General features: G+C 57.7%; 2 protein-coding genes across 6 annotated transcripts in view; one reads left to right on the top strand and one right to left on the bottom strand.

The window, feature by feature from the left end:
• PC (pyruvate carboxylase) overlaps positions 1–18054 on the top strand; it is a 230986-nt gene that overhangs the window by 198716 nt on the left and 14216 nt on the right. The gene's annotated exons all lie outside the window — the stretch shown is intronic.
• On the bottom strand, positions 8408–17764 carry LRFN4 (leucine rich repeat and fibronectin type III domain containing 4). The gene is made up of 3 exons (XM_074957839.1): positions 17602–17764; positions 11980–13378; positions 8408–9574 (listed from the first exon to the last, which is right to left on the bottom strand). The coding sequence occupies exons 2-3, from the start codon at positions 13356–13358 to the stop codon at positions 8860–8862; spliced, it is 2094 nt and encodes a 697-aa protein (XP_074813940.1). The 5' UTR covers positions 13359–13378; positions 17602–17764; the 3' UTR covers positions 8408–8859.

Genomic DNA, 18054 nt, shown 5'->3' with positions numbered 1-18054 from the left:
TTCCCAGCCCCACCACCCACGGGGTGAACTGAGGCTCCGTGCTGCTCTTGGAGTTGAAAGAGCTGATATAAGCAAAAGTCACTGAGTGACATGGGGGAATGGCTGGGGGTGAGTCTCAGGGCTGGGATATCCCAGAGGTTGAGCTGGCTGGCTGATCACAATCCTCAAATCCTACTCTAACCACTAGACACCACTCCCCTCTTTGAGCTGGGGGTAGAACCCAGGAGTCCTGGCTTCCAGCCTCCCTGCTGTAATCACTAACCACCACTCTCCTCCCAGAGTCACAGAGTGGTTCTTTCTGGCCTTGAAATCAGTGACTCAAGTGTGCGTGGAGCAGAGGGAGCTGAGATTCAGGACTCCTGGGTTCTATCCCAGCTCAGAGAGAGGAGTGGGGCTCGTGGTTAGAGATGGTGGGTTGTGGGGTGCTGGGAGTCAAGACTCGTGTGTTCTATCCCCAGATCTGGCCTGGTGGGTGATCGTGGTCAAGTCGTACCCCAGCTGTGTGCCTCAGTTTCCCCTCTGTAGTAGAGCTCTGAGAGCCACAGAGTGCAGCACAGACTACTGCCATTCACAGGAGCCACCCATGGTGCTGACAGGCGGAAGAGGGAGCAGCAGTACCCCTGAGGCGGCAATGCCCTGGTTAGCTTTCACCAGGCTCTGCCTGGCAGGGCAAAATGAGGGAGCCATGCTGCAGGCCCTCCCACAGGGGTTGCACAGTTAAGGGAGGGGGACAGCTGAGCCCACAGTGTCCATGGGCTGGCTGGGATCCCATCCCCTCACACCCCCCAAAGCTCAGCCGGTGGCTCTCTCGCCTATCCTGTCCTGGTGCCAGTGGAGTCAGACAGCAGGAGCCTGTCATGAGTCATAGACAGGGCCCGGAGAATCGTAACTACACCTCACACGTCACCAACCACCTGGGGGAAACCGAGGCACAGATGAGAACCCAGGAATCCAGGCTCACAGCTCCCCCTGTTCTAACCCCTAGACCCCACTCCCAAGTTCCCCCTGCCCAAGGAGGCTGGCTGTGTATTTTGAGGACAGAAGCTCAGGTGAAGATCTGTGCAGTGTCTTGACAGATGAGGCTGTTTTTAAACATGTGGGGGGAGCCCCGGGCTTGAATAGCCAGGGGCTGTGGGTCAGGATTGAGGGACACCAACAGAGCTGTGAAGGGGGCCAGGGGAGCCCAGGCTGGGATAGCACGGGGCTGCAGGCTGAGATTGCGAGGCATCGGCAAATTGGGGAGGGGGGCAGGGCTTGAGTGGCAGGGGGGTGTGGGTTGGGATTGAGAGGCCTGGCGCAGTTCTCCCCCTGTGACCCCAGCACAGTTCACTCCAGATGCTGCCACACGCAGCCACGATTCCTCTGAGTTTATCCACGGCCCACGGGGCTCCGAGACCTTGTTCCCTGCTGCTGATCTGTGCTAGTGATGCCTGAGCCAAAGCCAGTGTGTACACGTAGCAGAATACCGCTCCAGTGCAGCTGAGAGAGCTGGGCGCTGTGGGTCAGGACTGAGGGCCACCAGCAGAGCTGCAGGGGGGATCCCAGGGCTGGGACAGCAGGGGACTGCAGGTCAAGATTGAGGGGCATCGGTAGGACTGAGCAGGGAGCCCAGGTGGGGATAGCAGGAGGTTGTGGGTTGGGATTGGGGGCACTGGGGGAGCTGGGAGATGGGAGTCCAGGGATGGGACAGCATGTCAAGCCCACATTACAAACTTATGTGGGTTAAAATGCAATTGCCCAGGAGCCCTCCCCTGGTCTGTGTGTGGTGATCACTTACAATGCTCCTCTCGCTGGTGCCCCAAAGAGCGGGCTAATCAAAGGGCAGGAGGGGAAACAGAGACCCAAAGAAGGGAAGCGACTTGCCCAGGATCACCCAGCAAGTCTGGGCACTGAACCCGCCCCTGCTTGCCAGGAATAGAACCCAGAAGCCCTGACTCCTAACACCCCCACCCTCACCATTAGGCCTCTGTTCCCCTTTTCCTCCCATAGCCAGGAACAGAACCCAAGAGTTCTGACTCTAACCCTTCCCCCCACTGCTCTAACCAATAGATCCCACTCCCCCCTCCCACAGCCGGGAATAGAATCCAGGATTCCCCATCCAGCACCGTTTCCAGCATTCCCTCTTGCTGGGCACCGCAGCCGGGCATGGCACATGCCCCTTCTCCACCATTCCCACAAGTGGGGGCATCTTGACGTCCGCAATGTGCAGAGCCCTGTTCACCTCTGTGCCACCCCATCCCCACCCCGAGCCTGCCAGCCATGCAGGGACTTTGCATTCCCAGTGACCCCGACCCCATCAAGCATTGAATGGATTTTGATGTGACTGGCATGCTGTGCCAACCGAGGCTTGTCCCCATGCTGCTGTGGCGATGCATTATTGATCCATGCTGCAGCCTGTTAGTGGGTCTCAGGGGGACATCAGTCCCTTCCACGCAGCCTTCAGTTGAGAGAGATCCATTGGCATCTGGCTTATCCCTGCAGGGCTGGGAAGGGAGAGTAGCGGGGACAGGGGAGGGAGGTGGTTTGTAAGGACGCTGAGCGTTCGGCGACTCCAGATTCTGCTGGAACCTGTTCTCTGCCCCATGCTGTTCAATGACTTTATCAGTGATCTGGAGGTCAGCATAAAACCGCTGCTGATCAGATTGGCGGGTGGCACATTGCCGTAATAAATAATGCTGAGGACAGGGCAGTTCTCCAGGGCTCTCTGGGCTCCTGGGTCCATTCAAAACACCATGTGTTTTCATGCCGCCAAAGGCAAGGCCAGACATCGAAGGGGCGCAAGCCGTGCCTATAGAACAGGGACTGGATCCTGGAGAGCAGTGTCTCCGGACAGGATTCTGGGGTCATAGAGGATGAGCAACTGACCGTGAGCTCCCCATGTGACCCTTGGCTGAGTAGACAGAGGAACAGGGAGTAGGAGCAGGGCGGGGATTTTACCTCTGCATATGGCACAGGGGAGACCCGTCCTAGGATGGTGCGGCCACTTCTGGGGGCCAGGTGTTAGAAAGGGTGTTGAAGAATTGGAGAAGGGGCAGAAAAAAGCCACAAAAATGATTCGAGGCCTGGAAAAAAAGCATGCCAATGAGAGACTGAGGCTGTGTCTACACTGCAGAACCGATACTGACAGAGCCCCCTAGTGCAGACGCAGCATCCGTCGAACCCCGCATCCCTGAAGCACTTTTCCATGGCCCTAGCTGTGTGTGCCCTGAGGGTTTTGTCACCACCACTGTGGGTCAGGGGTGTGGTTTTTTCCCACCCGGCCAACATGGCTAAACTGATCTAACTTGGAGTTGGCCTACACTTAAATCTACTTAACTTCTTGTAATAAAGCTCAAGAGGTGGCTTGATTATGGTGTCTAAACACTTAGCACTCTTTAATCTGGCAGACAGAGGCAGAACAAGAACCAGTGGCTAGAGGATAAAGCCAGACACCTTCCACTGAGGAATAATGCCTCCGTGTTTCACAGTGCGGGTGAAGATCCATTGGAACAAAATCCCCAGGGAAGGGGTGGATTCTCCATCTTGATGGCTTCAAACCCCAAGTGGGAGATGCTTTAGTCCAGCCCAAATTATGGGGCTCCATGCAGGGGTAACTGGGTGACAGTCTCTGGCCTGGGCCAAGCAGGAGTTCAGCAGAGATGGTTTGAGGGGCCCTTCTGGACTTAACGTCTGTGAATCTCTGAAGTGGATGGGCTGGATGCAAACTCCAAGGAGGGGATCGTGTAGCAGGGTGCGCAGCGGGAGTGGAGGAAGGGATGAAAGGAACAATGTGGGAACTGAGGCTAGGGAACATCTCCGCCATGAGACCCGTCCCTGTGGGAAAACAGCTTGCGGGGCTGTCTGATGAAAGGGCAGGGTTTTGAAACACTTGAGATCTCCACACAAAGTCTGATACCCCTGCAAATTGCCATGCAGGTCGGGGGGCCTGGGGTGGAGTCTGTGGTACAAATGTGGGGCTGTTTGCTCACAGAGTTCCCCATTTACAGACCCTCACCAATGATGTGATTTTCAAGTGTGCTGGCTTATTTTGCACAGAGCTAGTGTTAAATAGAAGCCAGTAGCTACATTAACCCAGCTCCTTGGACAGACCTAGAAATCATCTAGCGTCCCAAAGCAGGAAGTGGCCCTGAAACAGACACATGATCACAATGGCAAATTAACTGAGGTTTTTGATTGCTGGCTGAGTGGTTTCAGTTTTCTGTCTCTGGAAGGGTCCATGTTGCTAATCAGCATCCTCTAGTCCCTTTTAATTCATTTTATTTATGTATATACTGAATTATTAGGCCAGACATAACGCTAATAACTAGGGGACCGTCTCCCACTAGAAGCTAAGAAGCCCAGAATGTAAACAGAAGCTGGATGGGTTTTTAATAATGTCACATGTTTGGTAAGACAATCTTGCTATTTCTCTCAGCCTGATGATCTTTGGAGCGTCTGGGGCTGGCAAACTGATGATGGCAGCACTGCCTAGTGGTTAGTCTACTGGCCTGAGACTCAGGAGACCTGAATTCTATTCCCGGCTCAACCACTGGCCCGCTGGATGGCACTGAGCAAGTCACAGTCCCGCTCCGTGCCTCAGTTTCCCCACCTGTGCAATGGGAATCATGATTCTGACCTCCTTTGTAAAGCACTTGGCGATCGAGGGATGAAAAGAGCTAGGGATTGTTGTTATGATACTAGCAGCTGAAAGCCCAGGCCATCACACCGGTGTGGTAGCTGGGCCAAGTAATTCACCACCTGTGCAATCTCCCTCCTCCAACCAGTGAAATTGTTGCATGCAAATCAACTGTAGAGCAAGGGTGGTGATTGGTTGAGTTACCTCTGATCTCACAATGGTCTAGAACTCTTAGTATGGCATGGATACATGCCTTACTGTGGCTGTTACACTGCACGGGTGTCATTTGTCACCTCAGAATGGCTGAGAACTTAAAAGCTGGATGGTAGCAGGCTGCAAAGCCCCGTGATGATTGAACCTGGTGATATTCTGAACCAGAAGAACTCTCAGCCATGCTTGTAGCTGCCTCCATCCCTTCACACTGACACCACAGACAGTCTGGGCCTCCGAGTGACACTCGGACAGGTGACAATCCTGGAATCTTATTGTACAGGAGCCCACTTTGCCTAGCTTGGAGTTTGTAGCTCTGTCTTCCCTTGTATAGAGAAAACCACAATCATTGGTGTCTGGGACAAAGACTAGATTCCCGTGCCTAGTCAGACCCCTTCACTGCAGTGAGTTCTCCCGCACTGGAGTCTCTGTATCAAGATCGGACGTCTCAAAGCTGCGCTGTAGCTCGACCAGCAGATCTGGGCTGGAGGCAGGAATGGCTGTAGGAGATCCTGGGTTATACAGATCAGACGAGATGGGCAAAGGGCACTTCTGGCCTTGAAACCTATGAGCGCTGTAGGGGACGCCCACCAGCTCTTTGGGAATCTGCCCACCAGCTTCAGGCTGGGATGTGCAGACCCTCAATACCTCAAACCCACTGATCTGGGCACCTGCGTTCCTGAGTCTTCTTTGACAGCCCAGTCCAAGTGTCTCCCCTAGCCCTGGGGCTCTGCAATCTAACCACCGCCCGTCTGCCAGCTCCTTTCCCCCTGCCTGGCCAAACTCGGGCCAAGGCCACAGAATCGGGTTTTATTAAGGACCCCAGACCAGCTGGGGAAAGTCAGCACCACACCCGTGAGTCATCCCCAAACACAGCCCTCCATGTCTATGCCCCACCCTCCTCGATCCATCCATCCATCTCCCTCCCTCTCCCTCCTTTCCACACCCCTCCAGCCAGCCATCCTCCTTCACCTCCCTATCCCAACCCCTCAATCTGTCCATCCCCTCACCTCCCTACCCCCCACCCCTCGATCCATCCATCTCCCTCTCCTTCCCCCCTTTCAACACCCCTCCAGCCAGCCATCCTCCTCCACCTCCCTCCCTACCCACCCAGCCCTTGAGCCATCCATCCCCCTCCACCTCCCTGCCCCTCAGCCCTCCAGTCATCCTCCCCCTCCCTCCTTTCAAAACCCCTCCAGCCTGCCATCCCCCTCCTCCTCCCTACCCTTCACCCCTCTATCCATCCATTCCCGTCCCCTTCCGTACCCCCCAATCCTCGATCCATCCATCGCCCTCCACCTCCCTCCTTTCAACACCCCTACAGCCAGCCATCCTCCTTCACCTCCCTACCCCGACCCCTCGATCCATCCCCGACCCCTTGATCCATCCATCCATCCATCTCCCTCCCCCTCCCTTCTTTCAACACACCTCCCGCCAGCCATCCTCCTTCATCTCCCTACCCCACAGCCCTCCAGTCATCCATCCCCCTCCCTCCTTTCAACACCCCTCCAGCTCCCTACCCCTCACCTCTCAATTCATCCATCCCCCTCCACCTCCCTCCTTTCCACACCCCTCCAGCCAGCCATCCACCTTCACCTCCCTACTCCTACCCCTCAATCCATCCATCCACCTCCCCTCAATCCATCCATCCCCCCACCTCCTTTCACCACCCCTCGATCCATCCATCCCCCTCCACCTCCCTACCCCACACACCCCTCAATCCACCCCTCTATCCATCCATCCCCCTACCTCCCTACACCCCTCCATCTATCCATACCCATACCTCCCCCACCCCGATTTCTTTACTCCTTCCCTGACCAGCCATCTCATCCCCAGCTCCCCTTCCATTCTGCTTCCTGCTCCCAATTTCTTCCTCACTCAGATTCCACCCCCGGCAGAGCCCATTTCATCTTGCTCTCCTCTCCCCTGTTGTCATCAATGCCTGGCTTTTATCTTCCCTCCAAAGAGCACCTGGAAGGTGGGAGAGCCAACAGAGTGGCCTGGCACACTGGGACAGGGGTGCACTGAGTATGGAGGGTTTCTGAGTGTAGGTGACTGCTATGGCATCTGAGGGTGTCCCATCCCGGGCACCCCTCCTATGCTGGGCAATTGCACTGGTGCTACAGGCTCAGACCCAAGGCCTGGGCTCTTGGAGTCAGATGATTGTGGTAGGATCACCTCTCCCAGGCATTGTGGTTGAGGAGAAGAGGTGACCCAGGTGTGACCAGTGCCTGCCTGAGTCTGCTGAGAGCCTGAGCCAACTGCTCCGAGAGGGGGACTGCCTGGGTATAATCACCACAACAACACCAGCCTGAGTCTGCCAAGAGCCTGAGCCAATTGCTCCTAGCAGGGGAGCTCCCCAGAGTGTAACCACCACCACGACACCAGCCTGAGTCTGCCGAGAGCCTGTGCCGATCGCTCTGAGGGGAGGGGCATGGTCCCGAGTGAACGTGCACCTTTGGGATCTCACGAGAAAGGGGGGAGGGGGGAGTTAATGATCTCTCTAGGAAGGTGCATCTCTTCTGCAGCAAGACGCTCTCACCTTGCCATCCCCAGCTGTGAGGAGCCCAGGAAATCTTTCACTTTCAAGGCTACAGGCTCTTTAATGTGGCTGTTGTTGCCGTGGCAATTCGTGTTGTGTAGAAATGTCAAGGTCTGGAGCTGCAGCTCTCAAAGTCTAGCTCCCCACAGCCCCTCCCCCCATTCCAGCTCCCACAATCTCATGCCCTTGCCAGGCACCCAGTGTGGGTTGGTGACCCACAACAACACATTACACGCACACTCAGGGCAGCTCTCCCTTCTCAGGGCATGGGCTCGGGCTCCCGGCACATCACCGCATCAGTTACACTTAGTTACAGGCAGAGCTGCTGCAGCAGGCTGTTAATACAGCGATCCCCTACCTGGTGCAGAGATGCAGCAGCCTCTGGAGTGGGGCAGAGGGCCAGTGCTCACAAACCCATCACTCTCAGTGACTCTGGTTTATTTATTTATTTAGGCAAATGATTTTAAAAACAAAAACAAAACATAAAATCCTTGGTACCGATTCCCCATCCAGTCTGGTGCTGATTTCCCATCCAGCCCCCCAACCCAGTACCAATTCCCCATCCAGGTGCACCCTCTGCGATCCAGTCTTTATGCCCCTTCGGGCCCCCTCTCCAATCCAGAGCCCATCCCCCATCCTGGCCCCTCTCCAATCCAGAGCCCATTCCCCATCCAGGCCCTTCTCCAATCCAGGGCCCATCCCCCTCTTCAATCCAGAACCCATCCTCCATCCAGGCCCTTCTCCAATCCAGGGCCCATCCCCCTCTTCAATCCAGAGCCCATCCCCCATCCGGGCCCCTCTCCAATCCAGAGCCCTTCCCTCATCCGGGCCCCTCTCCCATCCACAGCCTATTCCTTGTCCAGGCACCCCCTCTCTGATCTGGGGCCCATTCCCTGTAAAGGACCCCCCTTCTCCATTCTAGTACCAATCCCCCATCCAAGCCCACCCCCTCTCTGATCTGGTACTGATTGCCTGTCCAGGCCCCCCTTCTCTGATCCAGCACCAATTCCCCCCAACTCTCCTTTTCCAATCTGTGTGTCTCACACCATGTGCATCAAGGTGGGGGCACAAGCAGGAAGAGCCGGGGGTTTCCAGACATTCCCAGCCTCAGGTGCCAAGTCAAACCAGGTCCGATGGCAAAACCCAAACCCACCTCCAACCATGTGGGGTTCTGTCTCTGGCCAACGGGGCACTCTCCCTGGGGAAAATCCAGTGTCGGAGGGGGGCTGTTGTGCTGGCCCTGGCCTGGTGGTGTCAGATCAGGGGTCACCGCATTGGCTCAAGTGTCGCCGGGTCGGATCGGGGTTGCCACGTTGGCTGGAGTGTCACCAGCTCAGAGAGGTGGTTACCGGGGTGGTTTGCACATTGCCACGTCACCACATCCAATGGAGTGTCACCGTGTCAGCCCAGAGGCACTCCTCGCCTGGCTCAGCTGTCCCATCCCCGGCGTTCAGCCAGCTGCTCCAGTGCGGTGCGCTCCCACCCGCCTGCGTCATACCACGCTCTCCTCCAGCTCCTCCGTGCTGGCGAAAGCAGCACCCCCCTTGCCCTCCCCCTCAGCTGCACAGCTGGCCAGCATCCCGTGCACTGACTGGCTGCGCTTGGTCCACATGATGCTCAACCGCTTGGCATAACCATAGCAGGCACTGGTGGAGATCTCCCCCATGTCCAACGAGCAGCTCCGCTTGGCCTTGGAGGTCCCCAGGTCTGGCTGGTCACGCTGGCCCGCCACCACCCCCTCTGCCGTCCTGGGGTCTGGTGCCTCTTGCTGGGTGGGCTTGCCCCTCGCCCTCCGGCGCTGTGCCTTCGGCCCCCGCTCCCGCTGAGGCCCCCGCTGCGGCAGCATCCCGTTGGGCACCCCTGGCTGCCCGCCGTTGGTCTGTGAGTACATGTTGGAGACTTTGGGCATGCCAGAGTGGGCGCTGCCACAGATCTTATACTTCACCATCATGACCACGGTGAAAACCAGCAGGGTCACCACAATAATGCCCCCCACAATGACCGTCAGAGTGCCCCCCAGGAAGTGGGTGTGGAGCGAGTGGCAGTCCGGGTACGCCTCCTCCGTGGAGAACTGGGCACAACCCAGCAGGCGCGTGACAGCCAGCGAGGTGGCTGAGTCATCGAAGATGGCCAGGACGCACAGATCGTAGTCCACGCCTGGGACCAGGTGCTTCAGCATGAAGTGGTGGCTGCTGGCCGGGATGATCCTGAAAGAGAGAGATTTTAGGGAGCAGAAAGGACCATTCTGAGCAGCCCCGCTGACCCCCCACAGGCTGGGGAATCTCCCAGCCTTGCCTGCATCCAGCCCCAGATCTGCGGCTCATAACACCCAGGACTAGAAGGAGCCTCCTAGGTCACTGAGTCCAGTCGCTGCTATCGCAGCCAACCCAACCTTTGCATAGAATCCCAGTCAGAAACATATCCAGCCCCATCTTCAAATGAGTGGGGTGTTTGCCCCCCACTGCTACTCCTGGGAGGCTGCTCCAGACCCTCCCTTCGCTGTTGGTCACAAATCTTCTCAGCACCAGTCTCAGTTGATTCCTGGCCAGTTTGTCCCCATTTGTCCTTGTACCAACACTGTCCTTTAGCTTCAGTGGCTCTTCTCCCTCCCTGAGGTTACCCCCCTGGTGTGTTTTCAGAGAGCAGATCCGCTCTCAGCCTTCATCCGGCCAGGCTAAACAGGCCCAGCTCACTCAGTCTCCTCTCGTAAGATCAGCTCCGCATTGCCCTGATCAGCCTGGGAGCCCTTCTCTGCACCGGGCCAGTTTGATTCATCTTTCTAGAACACGGGTGACCAGAACTACACACGGTGTTCCCGCTGAGCTCTTCCCAGTGCCTCGGCCAGGGGCATTAATGCTTCCCTAGCTCAACTGAAATCCCGAGCCCGCCTAGGATCGCTTTGGTTTTCATGGTGGTTCACAGTCATCCTGTGATCAACCAACGCATTCAGCTCTTTCTCCTGCTCTGTCATTTCTGGCCAAGCAAGGGCGTCAGGGGCCCTCACCCAAACAGCTTCAACAACAGGCCTCAAGTGATTCGTGATTTGGGGCGTGCACACTGAGACTCCCAAAACGGTTTCCAAACATTGCTTAGTACCTACCACCGACACTCAGGACCCTTTAAGGTGTTTCAAGATGTGGCCCCCCAGAATCATTCATAAGAACACCTAGTTCTTATCCAGCACTTTTCATCCCTGGAGCTCAAAAACACTTTACAAAGGTGGTCAGTATCCTATCCCCATTTTACAGATGGGGAAACTGAGGCACGGGGTGGTGTCATTGGCCAGGGTCAGTCAGTGGCCAAGCCAGGAATACAATACAGGAGTTCTGAGTCCCAAGTCCAGGGCTGTAACCAACAGGCCACACTGCCTCTGGAGTGCAGACCCCACCTCACTTTTGAACAGGGACTTAAATTCCTAAGGCATGTAGGTGCTTTGGAAAAGCCTTCAGGTGCTGGGGAATCCACCCATCCCTGAGTCAGCTGTTCCAGTCATTAATCCCCCTCCTTGTTACAAATGTGGCCTCGTTTCTAGCCTCAGTTTGTCAAGCTTCAGTTCCCAGCCATGGGGTCTTGGTCTGCCTTTGTTGGCTGGTTGAAAAGCCCTCTGCCCTCCAAAGTCTCCTCCCACTATAAGGGCTTTCAGACCTGGGTTGAGTCACCTCTACATACAAAATAGGGGAAGGACTTACTATCTAAATAGTCAATGAGAGGGAGGGTGAAACTGAGGCACAGAGAGGGGTGCTGTGGTAGAACACAGGAGTCCTAGCTCCAAGTCCCCTGCCCTAACCACTAGACCACACTCCCCACCCCCAGCAGTTCTGAACCCAGGTTCCCTGCATCTAGACCCACCCCTGACATTGCTGCCCTTTTCTTGCCCCCGCCCCCACATGTCTAGCCCCTACTCGCATCTCTAGCCTGAACTTTAATATTCTCAGCCTAAACCACTGGGATGGCATGGCCTTCTCCACCCCCCGACCCCCATCGTCTGCTCCCGATGGACTTGCCGCTGCCACTCCAACAAGCTCCTGGTGCTGATTTAGCCTCCTCTGGGTTGGGGCGTGGGGGCTGTTTATACAGGGATCCCTCGCCCAGCACTGAGATGCAGCCACCTCTGGGTTGGGGCACGGAGCTGTTCGTACAGGAATCCCTGGCAGCTGCCTCTGGGCTTGGACACAGGACTCAGAACCCGGGCAGAATTGGCAGCTGAGTGCCACATGAGCAGAGAGACTAATTCACAGCTAAGCCCTCTCTCTGCTTCCCCGAAGTACAGAACAACCCCAGGGCTGCTCTAACCATAAGCTTCACATAGGCGTGTCCATAACGCAGTGTGGCCCAGCCATGCCTCCCACAGAATACCCATAGTGCTGTGTACTATGGCCACTCCCCATGTTAGAGAAAATCCGTGGTGCCGTGTGTTCCAGGCACACCCCCTTCCCTGGAGAATAATGCAATGCAATGCAATGCAGCCACACACCCCTACTCAAGGCTCTCAGTGGTCCAGTGATGTGGCTGGGGCACGACCAAGCATGGTCTCTCTTCCCGGAGCCTCCTGTGCCATGGCATCCATCCCCACCCACTCCCCCAATCTCATCCTTGCTGCGGCACCCCCTACCTGTAGATCAGAGTGTCATCCACGGTGCAGTTGTACTGGATCTGGTACATCCAGGCAGTGGGGGCCGACTTGTCTACAGCCCAGCGCACCAAGGCTGAGTCAGCTGTCACATCGGACACCTCCACACTCCTCTCACCCACCCCCAAGTCGGTGGTGTTGGCCGCTGTCTTGGTGGCAATGTCGGAGGAGCCCGGGTCGTGGTGCGGCACTGGGCCACTGCTCCCATTGCCCTGATGGGGCAAAGGGATAATCTTGAGGTCCACCAGGGCTGTGGACTCACCCGCTGCATTGATGGCGATGCAGGTGTAGGGGCCGTCGTCCCGGACTGTGGTTACCAGCACATCTAAGGTGCCATTGCGGAAGGAGACGGTCCGGGAGGAATTGGAGATGATCTTGTCATCTGGTGACACCCAGTGGATCACTGGCTCGGGGTCCCCGATGGCACGGCACTTCAGGGTGGCCCGCTGACCCTCCAGCACCCACAGCTTGTGCGTGTGGCGGGTGATGAGGGGTGGCTCGCAGGTGAACTCCTCCTCGGGCACCGACCAGAAGTAGCGGCCAGCCACGTGGGGCGGCGAGGCGCACGTCTCCATGTCATCCTCCCGTGCCAGCCGCCGCAGCCACAGCAGCTCACAGTTGCAATGTAGGGGGTTGCCCCCGAAGCTCAGCACGATGGTGGCAGTGTAGGGGGTGGGACTGATGACGCCCGTCTGGGAGCGGGCGAAGAGCGGGTCAGGGGGCAGGGTGTACAACCGGTTGGAGGTCATGTCCAAGCGGGACAGCTTGTAGAGCTCGGAGAACGTGCCTTCCATGATGGAGTCGATGAGGTTGTGGTCCAGGTTGAGGGTGTGCAGGTAGAGCATGCCTCGGATGCCCTCCCAGGGGACGCGGCGCAAGTTGTTGTAGGACAGGTCCAGGTCCTCCAGCGTCAGCAGGAAGTCGTCAAAGGCGGCAGCCGAGATGCTCACCAGCTGGTTGTTGTTGAGGATGAGGTGCTGCAGGTTGAGCATCCCGCGCAGGGCCTCCTCGCCGATCTCCATCAGCCGGTTGCTGTCCAGGTGCAGGGAACGCAGGCTCTCCAGGTCACCGAAGGCGAAGGGCCGGATGCTGTCGATGGTGTTGCGGGAGAGGGTCAAGTCCACCAGGCCGCTCATGTTGAGGAAGTCCTGGGGCTCCAGCACGCGGATGTAGTTGTCGGCCAGGCGCAGCTCCACTGTGCGCCGGTCAATGTTGGCTGGGATGAAGAGCAGGCCCTTGTTGGCACAGAGGGTGCTTAGTGACTCGGAGAGATTCTGGCACACGCAGTGGAAGGGGCAGGAGGCAGCCCAGGACACCAGGGTCCCTGCCATCAGAAGCAGCACCAGCAGCAGGCAAGCCATGGTTGGTGGGTGGGCGGTGCCTGGGAGGCAGAGGAGAGAGGGGATCAGAGAATGGAGTGAGCGAAGGTCAGCCAAGAGCAGGGACATGGGAAAAAGGTGGTCTAGGGGGTATAGGCAGCTTGGGGCATGGGGGCTACACCCCTCATACCATAGCCCCACCCTCTATGTGAGCCCCACCTCCATGCCATAGCCACACCCCTGCACTGTAGCCCCAACTCCATACCACAGCCATGCCCCAGCATCATGGCTCGATACCAGGGCGGTACCCCTGCATCAGATACCTGCCTGCCACACCATGATCGCACCCTTCCTGTATAACCCCACCCCCACACCATACCCACACCCCTTCACCAGGGCTGTACCCCCTGCACAATAATCCTGCTCCAAACACTGTCTATAGCGCAACCCCCACCTACCATGGTCTCGTCCTGCACTGCAGCCCCACCCCCTATGGCCCCCAACCCTGCACTGTAGCTCCCTTCACAAACAGTGGCCCCACCTGTGCAGTGTGGCCTGGCCCCATTTATAGTGACAGCTGCACAGAGAGGATGGGTTGCCAGCAGGCCCCCTAGTAACTGGGGTATGGCTGCTTAGATTGGGTGGGACTGGTAGGATCCCCAGAGCAGTGGGGATGGGAGGGAACACCCCAGATGCCCAGATCCGCTCCCCTGTCTTGGAGCCATTGGCTCAGGCTATCTGCAGACTCAGACAGGTATGGCTGGGACAGCTACAGCTGGGTTTTGCTTTCCAACTTTTCTCCCCAACCACAAGGATGAGAAATGGAAGCTTCAGTTCTAGTACAATCCCATGACTCCAGGAGCTGGGGCCACAGAAAGTGCTTAGGAACTAATCCAGGGCCTGTGGTCTCTGTTGTGGCCTATAGAACCCTGTGGTTCTGTTCTCTGCGCTCAGAGGGGAGTGAGGTCTGGCGTCTTAGAGCTGGAGGAGCTGGGAGTCAGGAGCGCTGAGTTCTGGGAGTGGAGGGGGTCTCCCCCACTGCTGGGATCCCTTCCCCACCTCTAGCCTGCACTCCCCATGACAGCCATCTCCCCCAGGCTTGGATCCCTCCCAGATTCCCCACTCCAGCCTGTGCTGCCCACGCCACCTCCTTCCCTCGCTGACAGGGTCCCTCCCCAGTCCCCCTGGCCTGTGTTCTCTGTGCAACTCACCTTTCCCCCTGCATAATCCTGCCGCCCCCACCACCACCCAGTGCCGCAGACAGGGAACCAGCCAGGTTGATAGTTCAGCCACTGAATTTTTAAAGATCTACCTGGTTCCTACATCCGTCCCAGAGCCCAGCATCCTCCCCACTGGACACACTGCTTCATGAGCTACTTCCCCCCCCCCCAGCCCCCGCACAGCCAGGCAATTGGGAGGGGCAAAGAGAGAGGAGGGCTGAGGGGGATGAACTGGTTTTCTGGACAGCAGATATGGCTGCTACTCCTGAAGGGAGCCGGAAATCCTGGCTTCCAGTATTCCCCCCACCCCCCTCTAGCCACCAGACAGACACTATTCCCCTCCCTGATCTGGGGATAGAAGCCAGGAGTCCTGACAGGCCATGGCCCAAAGAACTTACATTCTACATACAGTGGTTAGGTCGGGAGGGGGAGTCAGGACTCCTGGGTTCTATCCCAGGTTTGGGAGGGGCAGTGGGGTGTAGGGGGGTAACGCAGAGGTGATTGGGAGCCCGCCAGCACTCCATTTCCTGTGCAACATCCCTTTCTGTCTGAAGGGTAGTGCCAAGGGAAGTTATTGATTTAATAAGCGCCAGCATTCAGGTCACCCTGATAACGCCAGTGACATGGGCATATGATTGGCGGGGGGGGGGGGGGGATCAGGCAGGATCATCTTTCTCCAGGGCCCTGGTGCATGGATGGAGTTGCTCCAGGCTGCTTGGCTAACTGTGGCTGGGGGTGGGTCTGGGACACAGCACTGTGCAGGGAGAACAGTCGCAGAGCTGCTGTAGAGCGACATGAAGAGCTCTGTGTAGCTTGAAAGCTTCTCTCTCCCCAACAATAAAAGCCGTTACCTCACCCACCTTGTCTTTTTAGAGGGATCATGTCAGGGCTTCAGATAACCACTGGGTAAACCAGAAATAGCCATTTTCCCTCCCCTCCCCCTTTCCCTGAGCTCCCCTCCCATCCCCCCACTTTCTGCCAACTCCACACACCCCTCATGCCCCCCCTGCATATGCCCCAGAAACAGATCCCTCAAATAATCAAAGTGGAGTTCCTACCACAGATGCTGAGAAAGGAGGGGGCTGGGGTCAGGACTCCTGGGTTCACTCCCCAGCTCTGGGAGGGAGTGTGGTGTAGCGCTAAGAACAGGAAGCTGGGAGTCAGGACTCCTGAGTCCTCTATTTCACTCAGCTCCCAACAATGAAAGAGACTAGTCAGTTTCTCTTTGCATTTCTAGTCAATTTCGCTCTTGCCTGTGGCCTGGGCTGGAACATGGAGGCTGCAGGGGGAAGGGCTGGATAAACATATTCATAATCCTGTTTCCAGTGCATTTGAAGAAAGGCAGGGAAGAGATTTCTGGCAGCGTTTGTACTGGGGCTTAGGGGGAAATCTGTGGCCAAAGAGACCCAAAAGCGTGTCTACGGGGCACCCCCATGAAGAGAATTATTGGTGTCAAAGCATCAACACACACAGGTGTCAATCCAGAGTTTGCTGGGCCGGCAGATCCCTGAGAAATTCCCAAAGCAGGAGTGAGAATTACTCTCCCCATTTTGCTAAGGGAAAACCGAGGCACAGAGCGACAAAGGGACTTGTCCAAGGTCAGTGGCAGAGCTGGGAATAGAACCCAGAGTCCCAAATCTTCACCTGATTTTGCTCCAAACACTATTCCCAGCTCTGGGAGGGGAGTAGGTTCTAGTGGTTAGAGCAGGGAGGGCTGGGAGCCAGGGCTCCTCAATTCTATTTGCCCCAGATCCCTCATGGTCCTTCCAAAGGGAGGCACAGTTGTCACCTTCTTTGCTCTCCTGATGGTACATAAGCTCCGGCAGAGCCAGCAGAAACATAAGGGGTGGGGAGCTGTACCTGCTCCCAGGTCAGAGGGCTCAAAGACTGACCGGGGCCTGGCTGGGAGAATATACCCAGGGAGCAGGCTTTCAGATGGAGTCTAGGGGGTTGGAGTAGGGTGGCACTGACAACCCAGGATTCCTGGGTTCTATTCCTGGCTCTGGGAAAGAGGGAGGGCAGGAGACACTTGCTCTGTCTGTGCCTGTTTATTTCTGGGGGTCCTGTGGGTGTGGAGGAGCTGGGGTTTTGGTATGTGCTCATGGCTCTGCACGTGTTGCCAGGTGCACCCTTCTGAGTGTCTGCACGCTTATCTGGGTGTGCTTATGCATGTGCTTAGGCGTGGGCTCAATGGTGTGTGTGTGCCAGCCATTGGGGGAGACTGGTGTGTCTGTCCATGTCTCCCCCAGACACCCACTGCTCTGCACCAAACTGCCCCTCCCCCACAGCGTGGGCAGCAGGATGCCCCCCTGTTGGTGGGTGAGGGGAGCTGTGCCCAGCTCTGCTGTGGGTGGGGTGTCGTTCTTTGGAAGGGTGGGGTCACTACAACCAGCTGCCCCCATCCCTGGCAGCCTCTGACTGGGATGGGGCCTGTGGTGGGGGACAGGAAGTTGGCAGGTAACTGCTTCCTTCCACCCCCCTCAGAAACTCCTCCCCCCTGTACCCAGCCCACCCACAGGCTCTGTCCTTAGCCAGAGGGGCCAGCAGCACCCCTGTTTTGGGGGCGGGGGTGAGATTGGGAGTGGATCTCTACTGTTCCTCCCCTCCCCTGCACACACCCTCTGGTGCCCTTCAACCAGTGCTTTGACAGTTAATGAGAAACATTCAGCCCCCCTAGCTCCTGCCTTGTTCCCCCATCGCCCCTTCCAGCCCCCCAGCTCCTGCCTAGCTCCCCCACTGCCCCAGTCCAGCCCCCCAGCTCCTGTCTAGCTCCCCCATCGTCCCCTCCAGCCCCTAGCTCGCGCACAGCCCCAATCCAGCCCCCTATCCTCCGCCTAGCTTCCCTCCTGCTCCCTCGCAGCCCCTCTGCAGCCCCTCCAAGTTCCTCCGGTCCAGCCCGCAGCCACTCACCCCTCCAGGCCTTTCAGCTCCCCTCCTGGCCCCCACGTCCCTGATCCACAGCCCCGTTTCAGGCCCCCACACGCCCTCCCCAAGCTCCGATCCAGTTCCCCCTCCCCAGACGCCTCCCCCCCCGTCGCCCCATGCACAGCGGCCGATGCTTTTACCTTGCGCTCTGTCTCTAGGGGGGGCCACGTCTCCTGTCTCCAGGCCCCCCACCCGCGCCCTGGCTCATCCCCGGGACTGCGATTCCCCCCACGCCACCTCCGCGCGTCCTTGCGGGCTGCTCACGCCCGGGGACCGGAGTCACCCCGGCCGAAGGGGCCCCCCATCCCAGCCGTCCCCCTGCCCCGGGGGGCCAGCAGGCCCCTCTCTCCCCTGGCGGCTCCTCTCCGCTGCGGCGCGGCTCAACTTGTGCCGGGCTTGCGGTGGCATGAACGGGGATACGCGCGTGCGGCCAGATCCGAGCGCCCTCCACGGCTAGCAGCCCCCTGCAGCACCAGCGCAGACACCCCCCCGCATCGCCGGACGCCTGGGTTCTCTCCGCCGGCGGCGTGGCGGGTGCAATCGATATTGTCCAATCCGGTTATATATCCGAGGGGGGTCGGGCATGTACACTC

This window comes from Natator depressus, chromosome 7 (genome assembly GCF_965152275.1).
Source record: "Natator depressus isolate rNatDep1 chromosome 7, rNatDep2.hap1, whole genome shotgun sequence".
NCBI classification, from domain to species: domain Eukaryota; kingdom Metazoa; phylum Chordata; order Testudines; family Cheloniidae; genus Natator; species Natator depressus.
The sequence above is the reverse complement of the archived record's forward strand: the minus strand, read 5'-3'. Positions and strand labels throughout refer to the sequence as shown.

Coding starts and splice junctions, on each gene's coding strand:
- LRFN4 (XM_074957839.1), bottom strand. CDS start 13,358: ATGGCTTGCCTGCTGCTGGTGCTGCTTCTGATGGCAGGGACCCTGGTG. Junction 9,575..11,979: donor GATGACACTCTGATCTACAG/GTAGGGGGTGCC, acceptor TCTCTCTTTCAG/GATCATCCCGGCCAGCAGCC.